Raw genomic sequence first — 23,393 nt, forward strand, 5'->3', positions numbered from 1 at the left:
AAAATGATCCTTACTGTATGTCAGATACCAGAAAGGTACAGAGAATGTCAGAGGGAGCTGTATCCATCGACCTTACAGGAAATTAAATAATAAACCCAGCTAATTTTCTATGTTATTTGAAGAGTCATGGACACATTAAACTCTGTCATAGAGCATTTCCTTGACAACCACTTGCTCTCATGGGTGAAGGAAACCAACTAAGGAAACCAGCAATGACCTAGCAGGCACCGCCTGATGATATAAAAGAAGAATGGATGAAGCTTTAGCCTCACTCCCAAAGAAAGGAAAGAGAAGATCTGCAACCCCTGACAGGACATGTTACATGGGATTTGCCAGCTCTCTGAGGCTGGATATCCTTGAATATGTGTTGCTTAGAACCCCAGAGAACAGAGGCCAGGAAGATGACCTAAACGATGTCAGAAAATTTAATCAAGAGAAGTGTGAGTGGTAGGATTTTATTGATGTAGGGCACAGCAAAGAAACTTCTTTGAGAAATTCATTTTCATTTCAAAAGCTTGACATTCTTTTCAGTTTGAAGAATGGTAAGAAGGAGGACTGCCAGATTTCAATGCTACAATTGCCACCTATCTGTCAATGGCTTCCAAGTGCATATCTCCATTAGATCATTCCCTTATTATGCTCCAGACTCCTATTTTTAAAACTATGGAAAAATTCTTTTCAATGGCTTATAGATATCTCAAAGTCAGCAGGTCAAAACCAACCTAATAGTAATCACCCGGCCCCCACCAACACCTGTTCCTCACCCAAAATACCATCCAAGGAAGGCTGCAGCCTAGCACCCCTGAGTCTACGTCACCTTGGCCTCCCCCACCCTCTCATCAGCTTAGAGTAAATGCCCACAAGACTATCTTTCACCATCTGGTGTTGCTACACCAACATGGCAGGAAAAGTCATTTAGAGGCTATTAACCTCAGAACTTTTTTTTAACTATAAAAGCAAATATTAGCTGCGACCAGTAGAGTGTTTGTGAACGCTAGCTTGGTGATGATTTGCTTCTTTGGAGAAACTGAACTTTCAGAAACCAAAAACGGTTGTTCAGTAATATTTTTATGTGAATAAATGAATGATGAGTAAATGGATAATTCAGATTCAGTGGGACTGTGGCTCAATCAAACAGGACTGAACTTTTATATTTAAAATTAAGGGGGATCCCTAGGTGGCTCAGGGGTTTGGCGCCTGCCTTTGGCTCTGGGCGTGATCCTGGGGATCCAGGATCGAGTCCCACGTCGGGCTCCCTGCATGGAGCCTGCTTCTCCCTCTGCCTGTGTCTCTGCCTCTCTCTCTCTCTGTCTCTCATGAATAAATAAATAAAATCTTAAAAAAAATTAAATTAAATTAAGGCGCTGGATTTCATATTTCAGTTTCCTCCCATGCTGTAAGTCTCATAGTCACTAAGGACTGTAGCTGGTCCAGGGTGGTGAGGGGTCTGGAGAACCACACAGCCCAGAGATAGAATCTGTGGCTTCCCCTTTCTAACCCATGACCTGGATATAAAGTCGCAGAGCAGGCTTGTACAACAGGTTCTGCTGGATACTATTCACTTTACATAATCATTGAGGAAGCTATAGGGAAACTATTTGAGCCAACTCATGGGACTTTTCACATGATACTGGGCATATTTTGTCCATACTCCAGCCTGACACACCCAACTCACCCCTGAGAATGCATGCACACATGCTGTTGAGGAGGGTGAGGTCTATTGAAAACCGCTGAACGAGGAAACTCCTTTGGCTTTTTGTAGTTCTAGGCTTTTCTCCCAATCAGTGACTTTTATTAATGAATTGTATAATCTCCTAAGAAATCTCTATGGTTTGAAAGGGCAGTAAAAAAATACAGAAGGGGGCACCTAAGTGGCTCAGTTGGTTGAACAAATGATCTTGGTTTCGGGTCTTTGGTTTCTTGGTTTCATGATCTCAGGGTCAGCTCAGGTCATGATCTCAGGATCATGAGATTGAGCCCCATGTGGGGCTTATGCTGAGCAGGGTGTCTGCTTGAGATTCTCTCCCTCTGCTCCTCCTCCCACTTGTGTGTTCTCTTCTCTCTAAAATAAATAAATCTAAAAAAAAAACAAAAACAAAAACACGAAAATACAGAAGAATAGGTAGGTTCTTGGCTGTAGGGCAAGAAAAAAGAATTTACATATGAAAAGAAACACAGCAAATGTTGATAGCTTGTGGTTCTTCAAAGGCAATGCTGGTTTGCTTCTGCATCCCGGGCACTTAGCACAGTTGGTGTGCAGTGGGCGGTTGTTATGATTTTGAAAGAACTGCTTCTACAAGCTTTTCTGTGATCGTTCTGATTGTTCTCTAAAGACTTAAAGAGTTTACTTTTCTCCCTAAGTGTTTCTTTTCCAAATCCATTTCCATAGCTGCTCAGCCCACCCTCCTGACAAAGGGAGGACAGCTTGATAACCAGGGAGGCTTTGTTCTTTTTTCCTGCACTTGTAAACTGGAGGGAGTTCTAACCACCCCAAAGGGTCACAGCATAGGCTGGTTGAAAATTGATTTATACAATTCCAACTTCAATCATCATTTCTTTAACCCAAAGAAAATGAGCCAAACGAGTGTTTGTGAGTCAAATCTGAGGAATTCCAATGATATAGGGATTATAGTGTCCCTCTCTGATCCTGTACTGCTTAAGCTCCTGAATTGTAACATGGATCTAAGGGACAGATCTTTCAGGATGCTGGTGAACAACAATCTATAGCTGAGACCCTGGATATGAGCGGTAACGGTGTCATCCAGTTGGAGACACTTAGGAGTCAGATTTGCCTCCTCCAGATTCGTGAATCTCTGACCTCCAACGTCCTGTTTGCATGGGAGTGTCTTCTGCACCTCTGTTTTTCCATTTTTTTCCATTTCTCCAGCCTGCTCCAAGCATTATCTCAAGCTATTTGTATTGTTGCATCAGACACATACGTGCGTGGGTAGGCGCACACACGTATCCTGCAGGCCCCCATGGTCAGTACCATATCTCACTGCCAATGGCAGCTGTGGGCTAACCTCCAAATGTTTGGTTGAGAGTCCATTTCTGAAGGAAAATGCCTGGGTCCTGGGCTGGGTGAACACCAGACACCTGCCCTTCCCTCACCATGTGTCAGAAGCTGCTCTGGGGGAAATGTCTCACAGCTCAGGTGCACTTGCTGAGCCCTTGTGGGTGGGGGTGAAGTTCACTCCCCAGGCAACTAAAGCCAGCCAGTTAAGCCTCCACAGCCCAGTTTGTCTGACGATTAGGCCTTATTCCCATTTCTAGGCCAACAGCTGTCATCCAGATTGCCTTTCTGTGTGGAGCCTCCTCTCAAATACAGGAAGGGCAAAAGGACATTTATTCATCACCTACTAGGTGCCAGACATCTATGTGTATTTTTTCACTTCCTTCTTGAAACCACTCTCTGAGGTCAGATTAATCGTCCCATTTTACACATGGGAAAATGGAGGCACAAGCGGATTGAGCCTCCTGCTCAAGATTGTACAGTTTGTAAGTCTCACCTCTGCCTTATACCCTGAGCTCCCTACATTCTTGGCCAGAGCAAACCGTCTACTTGTTGTGTGGAGCCTCTCACTTCCTATCCTAGGAATCTGAATAAAATGAAAGAAAATAAAGAGGTAAAAAGAGGACAAGAAAAAGTTGCCAACCACCACCCCCCACCCCTCCAAAGAATCGAGTTTGTGTACAGCACTTCTCTAGGAAAGCTGAGATGGCAAAGTCCAGCCAGATGGACAGGACAATGTAGCATCACTTGGGATGTGAGGCGAGCACTGTGGCTCCAAAGCGCTCATGTAGGTGGACTTGTATTATTAATAACACCTAACTCTGATACCAATATCAATGTGTGTGCTTTACCCAACAACACCATGCAATTAACTCAACTGGAGATATTGTCAGACCCCACAGGTTAAGGATTCAGTCCCACAGGAATGTCCTCCCCACCCCCACTTGCTAATCGAAAGTCCAGGTTGTCACCTGTGCCTCTGATCAACTGGTTATAGAAAGGAGGTTCCAATGACCCCCTCTTTGGACTTGATTAATTTGCTAGAACGGCTCATAAAGCTCAGTGAAACATTTTACTGACTGGATTACCAGTTTGTTATAGAAGGATATAACTCAGGAACAGCCAGATGGAAAAGATGTCTAGGGCAAAGTGTGGGGACAGGGTGTGGAGCGTCCATGCTCTCTCTAGATATACCACTGTCCTTGAATCTCCAAGTTCACCAGCTTATAAACTCTCAGAACCTGGTCCTTTCGGGTTTTTTGGAGGCTTCGTCACATAGGCATGATTGATTAAACCATTGGGTATTGATGAATGAACTCAATTTCTAGCCCTTCTCTTCTCCCTGAAGTCTGGGAGTGGGACTGAAATTTCCAACCCTCTAATCACAGGATTGGCTTCCCTGACAACTGGCCCCCAGGTGACCTAAGGGCTTTCCAAAAGCCACCTCATTAACATAAAAAAGACACCTTTACAGCTGTCATAACTGGAAATTCAAGGGTTTTATGAGCTCTGTGCCCTGAATGGGGATGAAAACCAAACATATATTTATTATAAATCACAATATCACAAGCACCAAATATTCTGTACTTATTCTGTGCCAGGAACCATTTTAATGATTACATGTATTAAATCTCTTTAATTCCCACACAGCATGATCTCCATTTTACAGAAAAGAAACTGAGGCCCAGAGAAGTTAAGTAACTACTTAACTGTTGCAAGCCATGCAGCCAGGAATTGAATTAAGGAGTATGGCTTTGCCATCCATGCTTTTGGGCCACACTTCACTGCCTTTTAAATGATGTCACTGGAGGTAGGACCCTTTTAAGGGAGGAAAATAATAAACCACAGAAAATCATGAAGGAAAATTCACCCCCACACAACTGTTTTAGAAATCTTTCCCAGATCTAACGTAGCTTCCTCTGGCGAGCTACTCACTATCATCCTAGTTTGGTTTAAACTTGCCATCTTGTCCTCAAAATCAGTAAGGTTGATGGCTGTCCCTCCATCATAGAGTGATTGCCCTAAGTGTCAAAGGCCCACCATTCATCTTCATGTGCCAATGCCCATGACAGCCTCAGTGTGGCATGGCGCTCCCTGAAGGTGTGGGAAGGAAGGACACTGGGACGCTTCTCACTGGTGTCATCCCACCTCTAGCATTTAGGCTCACAGAGCAATTCTGCTTTCAGTGGTGCCAGTGTGTCAGAAGGGGAACACCCCAGTTTTCTCACAGCTTCCTTGACAAACCCAAGTTCAAATTGAGTGTCACTCTTGGGAGTCAGGCAGGGAAAGCTGTGGTCCCCTGAGACGACCAGAATGGCTGGTCAGCCCCAGAGCAAACACAGCCTCTGCACAATCTCTCCTAGTCCTCATCCCCATCGGCATTTATTTATTTACCATTCTTGTGTCATTCATTCCTGCATTCTAAACATTGACTCAGCAGCCTCACAAGGCTCAGAGCTACATGCTGGTCCTAGAAGAATAACAGGAGATGCTTGGAGAGAAATCCTGGCAAAGGGATGGCAAGATGAGGTGAGAGGAGGGCAGGGAATTCTAGCATAAGGGGTCTGGCAATTTAGGATCTAAGGCCAGTGACAGGCATGTATAATAGAAAGAGGGGCAAATTGAATGAAAGGTAAAGGCTCTTTGTGAAGAAATGGCTATGGATTGCTGGCTTTGAAAAGCATGTTGGAGAAGCACTGAAAGGGCAACTTTTCACCCTATCTTTTGGATACTGACTGAGCCACATAGAAAAAGGAAAAGTAAATGAAGCCCTGTAAATATGCGTGGCCCAAGGTCTGTGGTCAGACATTTTCATTTGCCTCTCTCTATTACTCTTTCATTCACTGTAGTCCTGGAGAAGAGATTCCAGTACAGCAAGATGCCAAGAGAATATATCACTAGAGAAAGGAAAGAAAACCAGAGGGAAAGAAAGTGGTTAAGGGAGAAGTGAGTAGCAGTCAGAAGCAGACATGCTCTGGAGCCATCTGCCTCAGCTCAAGTCTCAGTCCTGGCCCATGCTAGCCTCCTGGACCTCTCAGAAGAGATGGAGGAAGAGGCAGCTGGGGAGAGATGGGACACAAAAGAAACTTTGGTAGTATCGCCTTATTGCTTATTCAGCAAATTGACCCAAGAAAACCAGGGAGAAACAATGCATCTGCAGTAAGAACCATCTGCCTACAGTAAATGAAGTCATGCCATATTTAAAACCAACTGCCTACTAAGAGCTAGCCAACCCCTATGCTATGTCCATAAGCTGCTGTGATACAATAGCAGCCAACACTCACTGAGCACTCACTGCATGCTGGGTATTCACTATACTAAAAATTTAGTATGAATTTTCCAGTGACCCTATGAGCTAAGTAATATCATCATCCCAATTTTACAGAAATGAGGCACAGAGATGATCAGAATCTCTCCTGGAGCCACATATTGGATTTTGCCCAGTGAGCCAATTCTGATAAAAACGACTGGCTTCACTAAGTGGACTCAAGCCCAGTGCACTCATCAGTAACACATGAATTCTCTCGTAACCCTCGGGGCTCCATGAATTAAAAACTCAAAAGGATGGGGCACCTGGCTGGCTTAGTTGGTAGACCATGCAACATAAGCTTGGGGTTGTGAGTTCAAGCCCCATGTTGGGTGTAGAGATTACTTAAAAATAAAATGTTTAGAAAGAATGGAAAAGAAGAAAGGTAGGAAGGAAGGAAGGAAGGAAGGAAGGAAGGAAGGAAGGAAGGAAGGAAGGAAGAGAAAGAAAGAAAGAAAGAAAGGAAGGAAGGAAGGAAGGAAGGAAGGAAGGAAGGACCTCCTCCTCCTCCCTCCCTCCCCCTCCCCTCACCCCCTCCCTCCTCCCCCTCTCCGTCCTCCCTCCTCCCTCCTCCTCCCCCTCCCTACCTCACCTACATCACGCACTCACCCCACCATCACAAGAAAGAAGAAAGAAAATTCAAGAGGTAAGAATACAAGGAAAGATATTGGAATGAGACTGAGCTGTGTGTCTGTGTCAGGCTGTCCTTCACCAGGCAGCATACATTTGTCCAATTTTAGCTTCCTTTGCTTTGTTTTCTTCATCTGTGAAATAAAGTTATTAGGCCATGCCTTATACTAAAATGCAAGAATTTAATAAAATAGTAAGGGTCAAAGTGACTCCATGCAGGGACTGGATATAGTAGCTGGATATAGTCACCTGCTATGACTTTGGTCTTGAGATCTAACTGGGGATACTAGTTATCATTTCAGAGCTATTTGGGTTTTGTCTCTGCTCCCTTTGCCTATCATTAAGGATATGCTCTGGAGAAATATTCAGTAAGAAGGAGAAATACATGGGACAGGAGACCTGGAGAATCAGATTCATTGGTATTTCGACAATTTTGGAACAGCTCCTCTTTACTGAGAAAGCAACTGTTTAGTGGATAAAGATCTGTAGAGTTGTCACATGTAGCCCACAAATCACAGATCGCTTTCCAGATGACTCAGACTTTCTGCTGAAAGAGCATGCTTGTGACTGCTGCCCTTGGGAAGGCCCCTTCCTCAATGAAAGGGTGAGTTCAATGCTCTTAGCTCAAAATACAACTGGATTGCATTAAATACCAGTTGCTTTCAAACTGCTTTCTAAATCTGGCCCTGGAGCTTCTCTGGTTTCATGTAGGGCCACAGAAGTGCCCCAGCACACACTTAATACTCACTGTGCTGTGGGTGACCACAGAGTGACCCGGGAGTGACGTGTGGGCAACCCCCCTGGAGCCAACACAACGACAGCTTTGCCCATTGGAGGTCACACCAGTGCCCTTAGCAGATACTCTGGTCAGCTGAAAATTATAATATTTTTTTTTTGAAATGATCATTTAAAAAAAATGTCCAAGTGGAAACAATTAAACTTTGGGAAAGTCAAACAAATGTTGCTAGCCAACAAACCCCAACCAGAAACCAAGCTGTGATTGGCTCTAGATGTAAAATCTAGAGAAAATTCAGGGGACATCAGATTCCCAAGTTCAGAGGCAATACCAAAGAGATAGCAGAGCCCAGTGTTATAAATAGCATGTTCTGTGACAATTACAAGCAGTAGTATTTAGAAAGTCACTTGTGAAGGAAAGGTTGAAGAATTAATTACCTCAGAATGGGCTGCCAAGAGGTGGCTTTGATGTTATCACAGATAAGCCTCCTCAACGACACTGCCAAGAGTGGGGGTTACAGTACACTTGGATTTAAGTGAAATCTTCAGGAGACGAACCATGATAGGAACACATCATGGCTCAGAGGGGCTACTTTAGGAGTGGAATAGGTTCCCAGCCAAGGCCACTTACTCCACTGCAACAAAACTGAAAATACGAACATATCTAAAGACAGAATGAGGTGAGGAAAGAGGATCTCAGAGGTTAATTTGACCCAATCTGAGGAGAGAACAGCCCTTGTTCCAAACAGCATTGTTTTAGGTCAAGATACATCAGCTATTTTCAACATAAAGGCAAGAAACCACTAGTTCTCAAACATCAGCAATCATCTGAGGTCCCTGTTAAAATACAGATGGCCAGGTTCCATTCTCAGAGAGTCTGGGATGGGCTTTGGACATCCAAATATTCATCAGTCCCGCTGAGGTGATTTTGAGGTACATGGTGGGAGTCTGGAGTCCCAGCCTCCCCTCGCAGCTTCAGACAACTTGGCTCCCTGTGGAACTTGCCCAGAAAGAATGTGTAGCCTTGATGAGCCTAGCATCTTGCTGAACAGTTAGAGATTCGCATTATGTATCAATAAATTGACTTTCGACTTCAAGGATGGGTCTCCTTCACTTGGCAAATCCACAATAGATATCTTGGGTTACTTTTTTTTTTTTTTAAGATTTTGCTTATTTATTCATGAGAGACAAAGAGAGAGGCAGGGACACAGGCAGAGGGAGAAGCAGGTTCCTCACAGGGAGCCCAATGTGGGACTCGATCCCCGAACTGGGATCATGCCCTGAGCCAAAGACAGATGGCCAACCACAGAGCCACCCAGGTGTCCTCGGGTTACTTTTTAGGAGCCTTTTACCTACTGCACTATCCATTTTTGAATAAAATCCTCACCATAAGGTATTGTGTGCCAGATTAATTAAATAGCTAATTGTAAAAGGGGAGAAATACAAAAACATAATGTTTGTGGGGTGCCTGGATAGCTCAGTTGGCTCCGATGCTGACTCTTGATTTAGCTCTAGTCATAATCTCAGGGTCCTGGGATTGAAAGCCCCATATTGGACACTGTGCTCAGCATGCAATCTGCTTAAGATTCTCTCTCTCATTCCCTCTGCTGCTCCCCCAGCTCATGCTCACACACCCTTTCTCTCTCTTTCAAAAAAAAAAATAAAAAATCTTAAAAAAAACCCATAATATTTGCATGTTCTTTGGTTAGACACAATCTCTGCAAACAAAATATGAAACCTGGAGGCAATAAAAGAGTACATTAGGTTTGAGCTCATAAAAATTTAACTTTTATAGGATAAAAGATACTGTAATCTAAAAAAAAATTAAGTGACAGAATGAGAGACAATCTTTGATTTATATGTAATACTCAACAGTTTAAAATTTAGATAATTTAATGAGTTTCTACAAATCAATTAAAAAATCTAAAAAACAGCAAAGAAAAATGGACAGGATGTGATCCCTGCATACATTAATTGGGATATATATATAAAAAATTCATTGTTTATATGAAATTTTAATTTAACTGAGTGTCCTGAATTTTTTTTTTAAGTCTGGCAACCCTAAGAGGATATGAACTTCCAATTTACAGAATGAGAAACACAAATGATCCAAGATTGTTGAAAAGATGTATACAAATTAAAACAAACACGACTAACTCGTTTTTGCTCATTCGACTGTAATACATTACAAAGCAATGTCCCCTGTGGACATCGATAAAGAAAAATGCATTTAACACACTCTATGGAAAATGTAAGACCATAAAGCATTTCTGGAAAATTCTAGTAGCTCTGATGAAAGACCTACAATTAAGATCCAATATTACGTGCAACCTTGACATTTAGTAAAACTGGGAGGGTCATAAATACAAGTCTTCCTCCCCAAGTCTGACCACTTGCGGGCCAAACAGCCCTCCTTACCAATGGGACCAAGCACAATACTTGCCCATCCCTGAGTATTAGATGTCAGTCTCCTGACAGCCTAGAGAATTATTCAAAACAAGCCAATCATGTCATCCTGAGGGAACCAGGAGGCATCTCTCTTCTTGATCTTACAAAACCTTACTCTTACACCCCTGACTGATCCCTCTGTTCCCAAATGCAGCCCCCATGCAGCCCCCGTGGTATGTAGTGTCCTCCTCCTCTGGGGTGTGAGTACAGTATCTAATTGGCTTCATCTCTTTATTGTCGGGTGTCACTCCTTATCCCTGGAAGAGGAATCTTTCCCTTATCAACCGGATAAAGAGGAGGTGATTAAAACAGCAGCATCTTTCAAATTTTTAAAGGTACCCACTTTCAAAATTTCACTTCCAAGAATATAACCTATGAAAGACTCACAAACACACATACAAAAATGCATGCAGAAAAAAGAATATTCACCAGAACGTTGTATTTTTTAAAAAGTGAAAAATTGGTAGCAACTGTCCATCCATCAGGAAATGGTTAAATAAATTATCATCAGTATAATCTCTGAAATACTATATAACAATTAAAATGATATAGAATGGACTCCAAGACTTATTATATTTAAGCAATGCATAGAATCGATTTATGCAAAATAACATACACCTACACACACACACACACACACACACACATACACACAATAAAAACATGGAAGAAAAATGCCAAACTGATCAAAGAGGTTGTTTGGAAGGTGAGGAGAGGGACAAGAGGAGGCTTCTGTGTTTTTATGTTGTTTAATTTTGTACAGTTAGAGTCTTCTACACTAAAAATTCATTCTAGTATCACTTCTGTGATGTGATAGAAATTTAAAGGCAAGAAAAGTAAACCAAACTATATATAAAAATCTCATAGACTGACACCTGGTGATTGTTTGTAGTAACGTAACACAACCAAGAATAGGAATGGCTAGTCTGAATATCCCAGCACCAAAGATATCTTCTGGGCCTTTGTGCTACGTGTTGACTTAGCCTGGTAAGTTTTTCTCAGCTTTTCTCCAGGAGTCACATATTCTGGAGGAGTTGTGCAAGACTGATGGATCAGCTAATGCATTTTTTGCAAATCCTTTTCAATGCCCTTCCTACCCCATCTTGTATTTACCATCATCATCTCATGCAATATGTTAAAAACAAAACAAACAAGTATATAAAGAGGAGGATGAGTTCCAGTGAATGAGAGAAATGAAAAATGGCTAAGTACTGTTCATCCTAGTGTGAAGACCAGAAGAGCCCTTGGCAACTGTTTCTTCATGCTAAGTGAAAATGTGAATTTAACTAAAAAATTATGGAGATGTCTTTTCCTTTTTCTCTCTTTAAAGAAGCCATTTGGCTAGTGAATGGCAAGCAGCATTAGCGAGAAATCACGTACTTGATGCAGATCCTAATGGAGGTCATCAGACCTTGGGCCACACTCCATCAACTGTACCTATCGAAGTCTATCCCTGCCCTGCCATGGGCCATCCCGCTCAACCTTCTCCATTTGCCCTGAGGACAGACTCCCTCCTCAAGCTCCACTCTGACCCTTCCTCTCTCCAGGGACTCGCTTTGATATCTCACCACACTGATGCCATCATTGAGAAGGGCCTCCCCGAAGATCATCATGTAGAGTGGCTCATTCACACGCGCCTCCTCAAACACAGCCAGCACAGCTACGGGGTCAACGGCTGAGATCAGGCTGCCAAACAGCAGGTTCTGAAGTAGGTTGACATCACTGAGGCCAAAGGCTTTGATCTGGCAGATGAGGTAGAGGGAGAGGCCAATGCCAAAAGCATTAATCAGGGCCCCCAGGCCTGCCCACCATAGGATGGACCCAATGTTCTCAAAGAAGGGCCGGGTGGGCATGAAGTAACCACCTTCCAGGACGATAGGTGGAAGGAGATACAGGAAGTAGATGCTTGTATCCATGACGGGAGGAGATTTATGGTCAGTGCCAAAGATGATGGCACCCACCAGAGCCCCAACGATGATGAGGAGGCAGCTTTCTGGCATGAGGCCTGGTAGTCTGTGGTAAAGATGGAAGCCTAGGGAAAAGCAGAGAACCACATTTAGAGGTTTGCAAATACGATGGCTCTGGCTACTAAGATACCAGGAGACTGGTATAAAAGAAGCCTTCTAAAACCAGTTGAGGGGACTTTGGGTAGGCTGGCATGAGTCCTGAGCCTCAGGACCCCATCTGTAGTGGGGGCTGGAAGTGCTGCAGGGAGTCTCGATGAGGTCAAATACTTAACATGCCGGGCCCAGTGAAGGTCTCAGAGTGGTCCTCAGCCAGCCATCCCCTCCCCTTCCTCCTCCCTGCTTCCCTACCTTATGGGATCCAAGAGGGCAGTGGGGGAAGAGGAATGAAGACTGTGGAGCTCCTTTGCATTCCTGCAAAACCCACCTTTGAGGCTCATTCAGAGTCAGTCACAGTCACCTAAACATCAGCTTCTTCCAAACCTCCCTTCCACAAAACCAGTAAAAGAAAATTCAGCCTTTTATTTTATTTTCCTTATTTAACCAATGACACTGCCATCAGGCCAGCCAGGTATAAAGGAAATCAAGGGGCACCTGGGTAGCTCACTTGGTTGTGCTGCTGACTCTTGGTTTTGGCTCAGGTCATGATCTCTCATGGGTTGGGGAATGGAGTCCTGCATGCATTGGGCTCCGTGCTTAGTGAGGAGCCTACTTGAGGATTCTCTCTCTTTGTCCTTCCCCCTATGTGCTCTCTTTCTCTCTCTCTCTTTCTCTTTCTTTCTCTCTCTCTCTCTCAAATAAATAAATAAATCCTAAAGAAAGCAGGAAATCAAGTTGCTTTCCCTGAACCTCCATCACTTGGCCCCCGTGTAATAGCTTCTTATTTTATCATATATATCTCTCGGTAGCTGCCCCTAAAGATCATCTCCTCCTCCCCATTTTGACAGTCACTGCCTTTATGTAAGGGGTCCCATTCTCCATCCTGTCTTCTGTACTGGCTTCCTGATCTTCTATCTCACCCTCACTCCCCTAGCCCATTCCTGATGCCAGATGACTTTTCCAAACTACGTGTATCTGCTCATCTCATTCCCCATCTAAGACTCTGAAGGCACACAAAGCATCTCACAGATTTTAAACTAAGGGCATTTGTGAAGCATCCTTGAGCCAAGACCAACACACTGCTAAGCACTGCGTGTGACACGGAGAACCAAGCATGTTTATTTTAATTCCAACTATTAATCATATTTCAGATAAAGACATTAACAAATAAGAAGACAAACATAAAGCAAAGCATAAGTATACAGTGAAGTATATATTGACTATACCGACATGCATGAGAATAGATCAGAGCACAGCAGGCCGCTCTGGGGTTCTCTCCAAGTCAATATCCCTCCCACCCACCACCATCCTTATGCATCCTATGTTACAACCAACCACATACCTTTTCCCTGTGATTCCCCTTTCCTGTCTTCATTTATTGCTGCCTGGGTTGTTCTTCAATCTTGTGCAATCTTCAAAATTAAACTTTTCCCAACTGCTTTCCAAGGAAATCATATGTCTTCCTCTGAATCGCCATAATATTTTATCACTATCTAACAACAATGTTCTCTTTCTATCATTTTCTGTGCATGACTTATCTCCCCTGCTAACCTCAGATTCTTTCAACTCAGACAGAATGATGTACATCTCTATATCTCCCCAAAGTACTTGGCAAGATGTCTTGCACACAATAGCTGGTCTATTTGCTGAAAGAATCTATAAGTGTGTAAATGAATGATTGGTTGGTTTATGTGTTCACCAGAGAAGCTTTTATATGAGAAGTTGAACAGGTTTTGGAGGATGACTAGGACTTACATAGTTGGACAGCAGAAGAGAAGAGATATATTAGGTGGGGAGAACTCCAAGACAAAAATGAAGAAAGATGGGAATGGCTGAGTCAGATGAATGAGTGGTCTGACATTCATTGAGGAGATCCACCTGGCTGGAGCAAATTATGAATTGGGAAAAATATTGGAAGGAGAGTTGAAAGATGATTGATCCTAATAAGAGAAGGTCTTGAGTTCAAGGCTAAGGAGTGTAGATTTCCCCCACAGGTCACTCGGAGCCATTTAATGTCTCTTTAGGAATTTTAATTCCATTTTAGCCATTCTGATAGGTATGAAATGGTATTTTATTGTGGTTTTGATTTGTATTTCCCTGGTGATGAGTGATGTTGAGCATCCTTTCATGTGTCTGTTGGCCATCTGAAAGTCTTTGGAAAAATGTCTGTTCATGTCTTCTGTCCATTTCTTATCTGGATTATGTATTTTTGGGATGTTGGGAATGCAAACTGGTGCAGTCACTCTGTAAAACAGTATGAAGTTTCCTCAAAAAGTTAAAAATAGAACTACCATATGACCCAGCAATTGCACTACTACGTATTTATCCGAAGGATTAAAAATACAGACTCAAAGGGGCACATGCACCCCAGTGTTTATAGCAGTATTATCAACAATAGCCAAACAATGGAAAGAGCCTAATTGTCCATCAACCTACGAACGGATAAAGAAGATGTGAGATATATATAAATATATATGGAATATTACTCAGCCATAGAAAAGAATGAAATCTAGCCTTTGCAACAATGTGGATGGAGCTAGAGTGTATTATGCTAAGTGAAAGCATGAAAGCAGTCAGTCAGAGAAAGAGAAATACCATATGATTTCACTCATATGTGGAATTTAGTAAGAAACAAAACAGATGAACGAACATAAGGGAAATTTAAAAACAGAGAGAGAAAGAAGCAAACCATAAGAGACTCTTTTAACTATAGAGAACAAACTGAGGGTTGATGGAGGGAGATGGGTAAGGGATCGGCTAAATGAGTGATAAGTATTAAGGAGGGCACTCATTGTGATGAGCACTGGGTGTTATATGTAAGTGACAAATCACTAAATTCTACACAAAAAAACCATATATGTTAACTAACTAAAATTTAAATAAAACTTGAAATTAAAAAATAAAATTAAAAAAGGAATTTTAAGTACACTCATCCAAAATCCATGTAGGGTTCCCTGATCACAGCTTTGAATTTCATTTATTATCAGCAGACAGATTATTATGATAGAATATAATTCTAATTATTACAGAATAATTAGAATCAAGGGATATTTGATACTTGTCCAAAACCACAATCCTACCCACTGCTTCAAGATCGGTTTAAGGCCTCTTTAAAGAGTTTGGGAGTCCTGCTCTCTCCATTTCCTAATGACAACCTTCTCTTCCTCCTCTCTGCCCCCCTCTTCCTCTTCCTTCTTTTTCCTCTTCTCTAATTAGTACTTATTTTAACTACCCTGAACTTTTTAACAGGTAAAAGAAGTAGAAGAGCCTCTAGTGTGACTTTCTCAGGACCCGTGTCTCCCCAGTTTGGCCCTTCTTCCAGGAATTGAGTTTCCTGAGATGGATCTAACGTGTACCTATGTTACGCCAAGTTACACCTACACAGCGGTAGCAGGAAGAGGCACTATGCACTGTAAAGTAGGGCATTGTAAAGCGAAACGCCAAGTGCATTCACACTTTACAATCCTCCTTCCCTTTCATAATGGACAATAGAGTTGGTCACTTTGAGAGTTTACAGCTCCAGCACCTGGAATTTGAACGGCCTCCAATAACAAAGTTTGGCCTGAAAGTCAAAGATGGCCCTATGATTCCATTCTGCCCAATAACTCAAGAAACACCCTTCTACAATGTGCCAAGAGGTGGAACTAAAATAAAAGATAAACAACAAAATCTGAGGCAACTCTGTGTTGTCTTTGTTCTATAATATTATTCTTCTCTAATACACATAGTTGGCTGTTTTAAAAAGGATTGAAGGAAAGTTGTGATGTTCTTGTGTCAGAGTGCCTACTAGGCAGTGCTAGATTCATTTTTTTCCCCATTAAATTAAATATCTTGAGGCCAGGAACCATGGTCATTTCCACATGTGGTATGGGCGTTCAATATATGTGTCTTGATAGAATGACTGAATGAAAGAATGAATGTTAAATATAATGATTATTAATTATATATATATTTTAAAGATTTTATTTATTTATTCAGGAGAGACACACAGAGAAAGAGAAGCAGAGACACAGGCAGAGGGAGAAGCAGGTTCTCCTCAGGGGAGCCCGATGTGGGACTCCATCCCCGAACTCCAGGATCACGTCCTGAGCTGAAAGCAGAGCTTAACCGCTGAGCCATCCAGGAATTCTGAATATTAATTATATTTTGATTCAAGTTTTACAATATAGAATCTAAAGAAATCTTTATAGATTCCTTACATGTTAAAGTTCTGAGTCTTTTTCTCTTGCCCCACACAAATGAGCCACCATGTATAAAACTATAAGCCCAGTATTTGACACATGAGAAATAATAATCACTAACTGTAGCCTTCTTTCCATGTACGGTACAGAAATAGTCTGAGTTCTTAATGACTAGCAAATAGGAAAATGTATTTGAATAAGCATGATCCAACTAATAACCTACTGAAGTTTTTTCTTTATCTAAAGTATGTTGAAGTCCATCAAAATGCAAATCAAGAACATTTAAGCCAATAGTCTTGTGAACAACAGTGTCTTTACCATCCTCTGAACTTCTAGATGTGGTGATTCTGGGCACATGCAATACTCTAAAAAACAATCTGTGTTTTATGCTAATATAAAACAAAGATAAACTATATCCTTTCTGCATTGGGCTGTTTACTGACATAGAATGTAAATCTCTTTGCCACTAGGAAATCCTACTTTGCACCAAAAGGAGGCCTTAGAAATCATTTCATAGTTGGGCACATGGAGACTTAGAAAGACATGGTGACCAGCTAGTCAGTGGCAGCTCTAGTTCCTTCATTTGCAGACCAACTTCCCCCATTGCCATGAAGGGGGAAGGAGTGGGTGGGGACAGTGTTGTTCACAAAGGAAAACTCAAGATCCACACAAGACCACTTTGAACAATCTCGATGCCCATGTGATTGTACAGAAGGCCCTAGAACTCTAGCTCTGAACTGAGAATGTCATCCCCTTAGAAAGCCGTTTCTACTTGAGCGCTTTATAGAAATAACGTGAGATCCTTTGTATAATTTCACGATTTGACAAATCACACAGGAGTTCTTCAAATTAACAATCTCCCATCACTCTTCATACTTTCCTAGCTCAAAATGAATAGCAGTTTGGAAGGAGCATCTATTAAATACACCGGTACCTCCGTCACCCCTGGGGAGGGAGTTCGATGAGTAGACAGAGCCAACAGTCCTGATCCCAAGAGGTTAACAGCCAGGTCCCGTAGCTCAACCCACATTTCACGCCCATGCTAGAGGGAAATTATAAATAAGCATCAAAATGTCTCATAGATTCTATCCCAGTAGGACAACTTGTCCACTCAAGTAACAAAGTTCATAACAAAGGCAAAGGAGATGTTAAGCTTAATGTTAATTGAGATAACTGTATCAGTCTTTCACTTTGGAATAAGCTGGTTTTAAGGAGACAAGGAGGTGGAGTTAGGAATTAAATGATAACAGAGTGTAAGCCATTACTTGAGGTTTTGGCACAAATAACCCTGATTAGAATTTAATCTATGAATTTGAATTCCCTTTATTTCACAAAGGAAACCAGTGGGGCACTGGAGCCATTTGACTCAGGCATAAACCAGTATCTTACTGACACATCATCTTCTATGCCCCCATAGCCCATCACTGAGTAATTTAAGAGTAGCCTCTAATTGTCTTGTTCCTTGCTTTCTGTCATTCTGCAAAGAGCACATGTCACTTTTAAAGAATAAACAATGGGAGTCATTGATGAAGCCCACATTTACATGGTCAAGAATGAGGAAAGAATATTGTACAGAAGAATCATTATGTGCTCCTGAAATGTCCAATGGGCATCATTCTGAGGTCTACCTGCCTCATTCTCTATATCTTAATGCATAGAACTTGAAATTTTTACATGCCAAATAATGTCACAAGGGTGTCACCCTGAAATAAGAAGAAATCAAAGCAACCCAGAACCCAGAGAGTATGCTCAAATTTCAAAGCACAGTCCTGAAGCATTACACGGCTTTATAAAAAAAGCAGTTATGATTTCCCCTTGACTAAAAGGAACATATTTTCTTTTTTGTTGTAATAGCAATGACAGTTAAAATCCATATAGTTCACCACCTACAAGGCATTTTCACATCATTATCTCACATGGAGAACAACTCCCACAAGCAGGTGTTTGGGGACTTACCTATTTTTGCAAGGGATGCTAGAAGTATCCACAGGGTGACCTCATAAGGAATTTGCACGTAGTCATAATCCAATGCAAAAACAGATATCTTCTCATCTGCCTCTGAGCTGGCAGCAGCAAACCGAACATTAGGCTCATGCTGGGCAGTGGAATTTGTGGATTCGTTCAAATCTGAAGATGCTTCAGAACACTTGAAGGCCACCAGCAGTAGCAACCAGTTCCAAGGACTGAAAGGCACAAGCATCTGAAAACCCATCCTGTGGGCTTCTCGTACCCCTTGTGTCACTGTGTGCCACACATCCGCAGCCGAGGAGGGTTTCTAGAGAGCAGACGCGTCTACCTGGGTCAAAGGTAATATACGCACAGTCTGTGGGTCATTCCAAGAAGAGTCCAAGCATGTCATGGAGTTGTGAGTGTCGATGTTTTCAAATCACCTTTAAAGGATTTGTGTTCAGACAACTCAGCTTCTCGCTCAAATGCATCAGTCATTCAGTAGACTCGTTAAAGCCCAAGTCACCTGTGTGACCTTCATCCGATCGATCATGATTTGAAGAACAGTTTAGGAAGGGGAAAGGTATGTCTTCGTTCAAAGCTGTTTCCTCACTTCACTGCATACTGGTTTCATCTTGTGGATGAAAATTAAAAAGGATACCACGGTGTTCATTCCAGATATCACTGGAGTCCTTCTGACGAGGAGGAAGGGAGTCCTTCCCTCTCCACTAGGTCTCAGCAAGGAGCTACCTGGCCTGCACCTGCTCCTTCTCTCCTCCCCCTGCCTCGCATTTGTTTTGAATGGGCAAGGCTGCAGGTAGCTCCTGCACCACACTTAATTATTTGCTCTGATAGGACTTTTGTAATGAAATGCTTTCCTTGAAGTGTTTTCCGGGGGTTACGCTGCTGACACCTAGTGGGCAGCTGCAATATGACACTTCGGCGTCTTTAATGAACGACTAAGGTGGTCTTTTTTTTTTTTAATTTATTTTTTATTGGTGTTCAATTTACTAACATACAGAATAACCCCCAGTGCCCGTCACCCATTCACCCCCACCCCCCGCCCTCCTCCCCTTCCACCACCCCTATCGTTTCCCAGAGTTAGGAGTCTTTACGTTCTGTCTCCCTTTCTGATATTTCCCACACATTTCTTCTCCCTTCCCTTATATTCCCTTTCACTATTATTTATATTCCCCACATGAATGAGAACATATAATGTTTGTCCTTCTCCGACTGACTTACTTCACTCAGCATAATACCCTCCAGTTCCATCCACGTTGAAGCAAATGGTGGGTATTTGTCATTTCTAATAGCTGAGTAATATTCCATTGTATACATAAACCACATCTTCTTTATCCATTCATCTTTCGTTGGACACCGAGGCTCCTTCCACAGTTTGGCTATCGTGGCCACTGCTGCTAGAAACATCGGGGTGCAGGTGTCCCGGCGTTTCATTGCATCTGTATCTTTGGGGTAAATCCCCAGCAGTGCAATTGCTGGGTCGTAGGGCAGGACTAAGGTGGTCTTGTCATTATCACCCGCACAGGGCATTTTCGAGAGCAGAGAAAAGCGATTAATAATGATGCCAGACTCTAGGTGTCAACCAGGATGGTCCTGGAATCATACGGTCTCTGCAAATTAGGAAGGAAGAGGAGGCAGTGTAACACATTACTGAACTCATGAGCAGTAATTCAAAGAAAGTTCTAGATTTCCATGAACTTCATACAGGAAAAAACAAACAAACAGAAGAACAAGTTTCATGAAATACATCTACAACCTAGTTTTAAAAAAAAAAAAAACCTCCATGGCACATGCAAGTTTTTCATTTTAAAGAATTTTGTTATTATGGTCTATTTGTTCAGAAAGAGCAGTACTACAGAGTGTTTATCTACTTCTGTTTCTTCTACATCTGGCCAGGTGGCCTTAACCAGATTAGATACCTTTCAAAGCATCCTTATCTGTAAGGGATGATGATATCTTCATCAACTGGCTGGAAGCATTAAATGAGATAAAGCAAGTAAAGTATCTGGCATTTAACTGGCACTTAAATGTTGGTTTTTAAGAGCTCTGCTGCAATGAGGAATAGTGCTCAATAGAAAATGAGAATTATTATTCATAAACAGTCTCAATGCCTCTTCCATATCAAAGTGCAGGATGATTTATGTATATTTTTGGTTCATGTTAGTGAGTGTAGATGACTCCCACCCCCCACCACATGCTCAGCAAAGATCACTGGGAAGCAGGGGTAGGAGGTGTTGAGGGAGGCTAGCATCTAGATGCAACATCTTAGTAAGACAAGGATTAAAAGCTCTCATATGGATTTTTTTCCTCTTTCCTTTACAATTTGGCCCTAAGATAGATCTGATTTAGTCACTAAACTGAGACCATTACGTTGATAGCAAGCAGGTCACCATATTGGGTCATTTTGTTTTTTTCAGAAAAGATGACATGCATAGCCTTGTAATGGAAAACTTCTTTAGAATATTCTAAAAGAATATTCTAAAATATTCTTTTAGAATATATATTTTATCTTTTCATTTGCACTTTTATTTTACTTTTGTTTTCTAAAGAGAAATGGGAGAGAATTTCCCATGGTGCTCCATGCCAAGGCCAAAAGTAAGAATCAGAAAAACTCTGTTCTCAGGCATTAATTACCTGGTTCAGTCCAGGAAAGTCACTTTACCTGTTTTGAGCCTCAATTTTGTCATCTATAAAATGAAGATGCTGTCCATACGGTATCTTTTCCTGCTCTAAAATTTCAAATCTTTGTGAAACAAAGATTTTGCCTTACACTCAACTGGTAGCTGAGTTTTTTATCAGAGAAGTGATGCCAAGATCAGGGGATAGTGAGAGGAAAACCTGAATTCTATAACAGTCAACCACCTTGTCTTCCAGGTTAAGATTTGCTGTTCCCCCTTGTCAACCCTTGGCACCACTTCCATCCATGCAATACTGCTTTCACACAGCTGCCTGAAATATTCTTTCTGAAATTGCCTTCCCTTTTTAATTTTTTTATTTGTATTTTTATTTTTTGCCTTCCCTTTTTTTTAAAAAAAGATTTTATTTATTTATTCATGAGAGACACAGAGAGAGAGGCAGAGAAACAGGCAGAGGGAGAAGCAGGCTCCCTACGAGGAGCCCAATGCCAGACTGATCCCAGGACCCCGGGATCACGACCTGAGCCAAAGGCAGATGCTCAACCAATGAGCCACCCAGACACCCCTAAAATTGCCTTCTTAATCTTGATTCTCTAGAAAACAGTATGAGACAAAGCTTACGTGAGTGGTGCAAACCAAAGGTAGCAAAGTAAGAGAAAAAAGGAAACAAGGGAGAAACGCTTCCAGAATGGCAGTGTGGGGAACTGCATAGACCCTCTTTAGTGTTAGGGAGACAACCATAATTGGGAAGAACTATTGAAAATAAAGGGAATAGCCATTCAGTCTGTAGAAATTGTCCTATTGGCGTACAGTAATTAAAGACAGTCTTCTAAATATTAGTAAAACCTGTGAGAGTCTATGGCCAGACTTGTTTCTGCCCCTACCTTCCTGTTCAGTATAAGGAAAACTCTACTCCAGCTGGGCACAGACAAGAGGATGGGGATCCCTCTAACCCCAGATCTTAGTTTAGGGCTACTAATTCTACTCAGAAAGTCAGAATATCAGTATTTGTCATCAGTATCACCCCTCCCCCCATTCCCCAAGCAAGGTATTATATGAGCTGTATTGCCTACAAGTATGACCAAGAGATCCCTTCACCTATACAGCCCCACTCACTCATAGGCTTGAAATTCTACCCCAAGCATGGTGGGCCAAGAACACTGGGCCCCAGTCACTCTCACCCCCACTTACAAGGCTGAGTTTCCACACCAGGGAAGACAAGCCAAGAAGACAAAGAGTTACTGTCCCTGTCCAGCAGCTCATTTATATAGTAGCAGTGTTACTCCCAGAGAAGCAGGTTGCTGTCCCTGTCCCTTTCCAGGGTATTGGAACAGAGGTTCCGTTAAAGGGGAAGGCAGGCCATAGAACAAAGAACTCCTCATGTTATTTCTCAGGGAACTGACTTTACTTGTAACAAAATGTAGGGAAGCTCAAGCCCAAGGGAGATTTAGGTAGAGCACAAGTAAGAAGGGCCAGTAGCTCCCTGACACCAACATGTGAAAGGTAGATTACTTAGAAGCATTACGGAAGAACTAGGGAAAGAAACAGATAAGAAAAGGGGCACCTGGGTGGGTCAGTGATTGAGCATCTGCCTTCATCTCAGGGTGTGATACTGGGGTCCTGGGATCTGACTGAGTCCCACATCGGGCCCCCTGCAGGGAGTCTGCTTCTCCCTCTGCCTGTGTCTCTGCCTCTCTCTCCCTCTCTGTGTCTCTCATGAATAAATAAATAAAATCTTTTTTAAAAAACGAAAATCTTAAAAAAAAATCATCATAGGGTCAGAGAAGTGTCAAAGACTGGCGGCAAAGATTACCCTGAAAAGGGCCTGACTTTATTTTAGAGCAGACTGCTGAGCAATTTAAGGCCTGTTCAACACAATGGATCAATCAGCTAGCAATTACTGGAGGCTAACAGCTAGGTATAATGTTAATAGAAACAACAGACCAGCTAGAAGCTTAATAAGGAGATCCGTGAAAGAGCCAAAGAGAACCCTAATTCAAGGCACTGTCATCCCAGGTGAGAGAGGAAGAAGTCAGGGGGGTTATGAGTATGCCCAAGACTGTATGGTTAAAGTCTGCATAGGGAAATGGACTTTACTGAAATAGTCCATCCAATTCACTAAACAAACAAACAGACAACCAAACCACAGTAACACCTGGTGTTGGAGGAAGGGGAGGAATCAGTAACAAGAATCGCTACAAGATGTTAAAATATTTAGTTTTTAACAACAACCAAAATATAAGACCATATACTATTTCCAGAAGATATTAAAAAAAACAAAGATTTATTTATTTATTTAATATTTATTTTTATTTTTTTATTTTTTTATTTTAGAGAGAGAAAGAGCAAGTGGCGGGAAGGGCAGAGGGAGAGGGAAAGAATCTCAAGCCAACTCCCTGCTGAGCATGGAAT

General features: G+C 42.1%; 1 protein-coding gene across 1 annotated transcript in view; it reads right to left on the bottom strand.

Moving 5' to 3' along the window:
• Nucleotides 1–19,104, bottom strand: part of SLC9A4 (solute carrier family 9 member A4) — a 72,876-nt gene extending 53,772 nt beyond the window's left edge. Inside the window, 2 exon segments of the mRNA XM_038550909.1 lie at nt 11,702–12,165; nt 18,334–19,104. Coding sequence (XP_038406837.1) covers nt 11,702–12,165; nt 18,334–18,589 — 720 coding nt within the window. The 5' untranslated portion in view covers nt 18,590–19,104.
• Nucleotides 19,105–23,393: the final 4,289 nt, after the last annotated feature.

The sequence above is a fragment of the Canis lupus genome, chromosome 10, assembly GCF_011100685.1.
Source record: "Canis lupus familiaris isolate Mischka breed German Shepherd chromosome 10, alternate assembly UU_Cfam_GSD_1.0, whole genome shotgun sequence".
NCBI classification, from domain to species: Eukaryota; Metazoa; Chordata; class Mammalia; order Carnivora; family Canidae; genus Canis; species Canis lupus.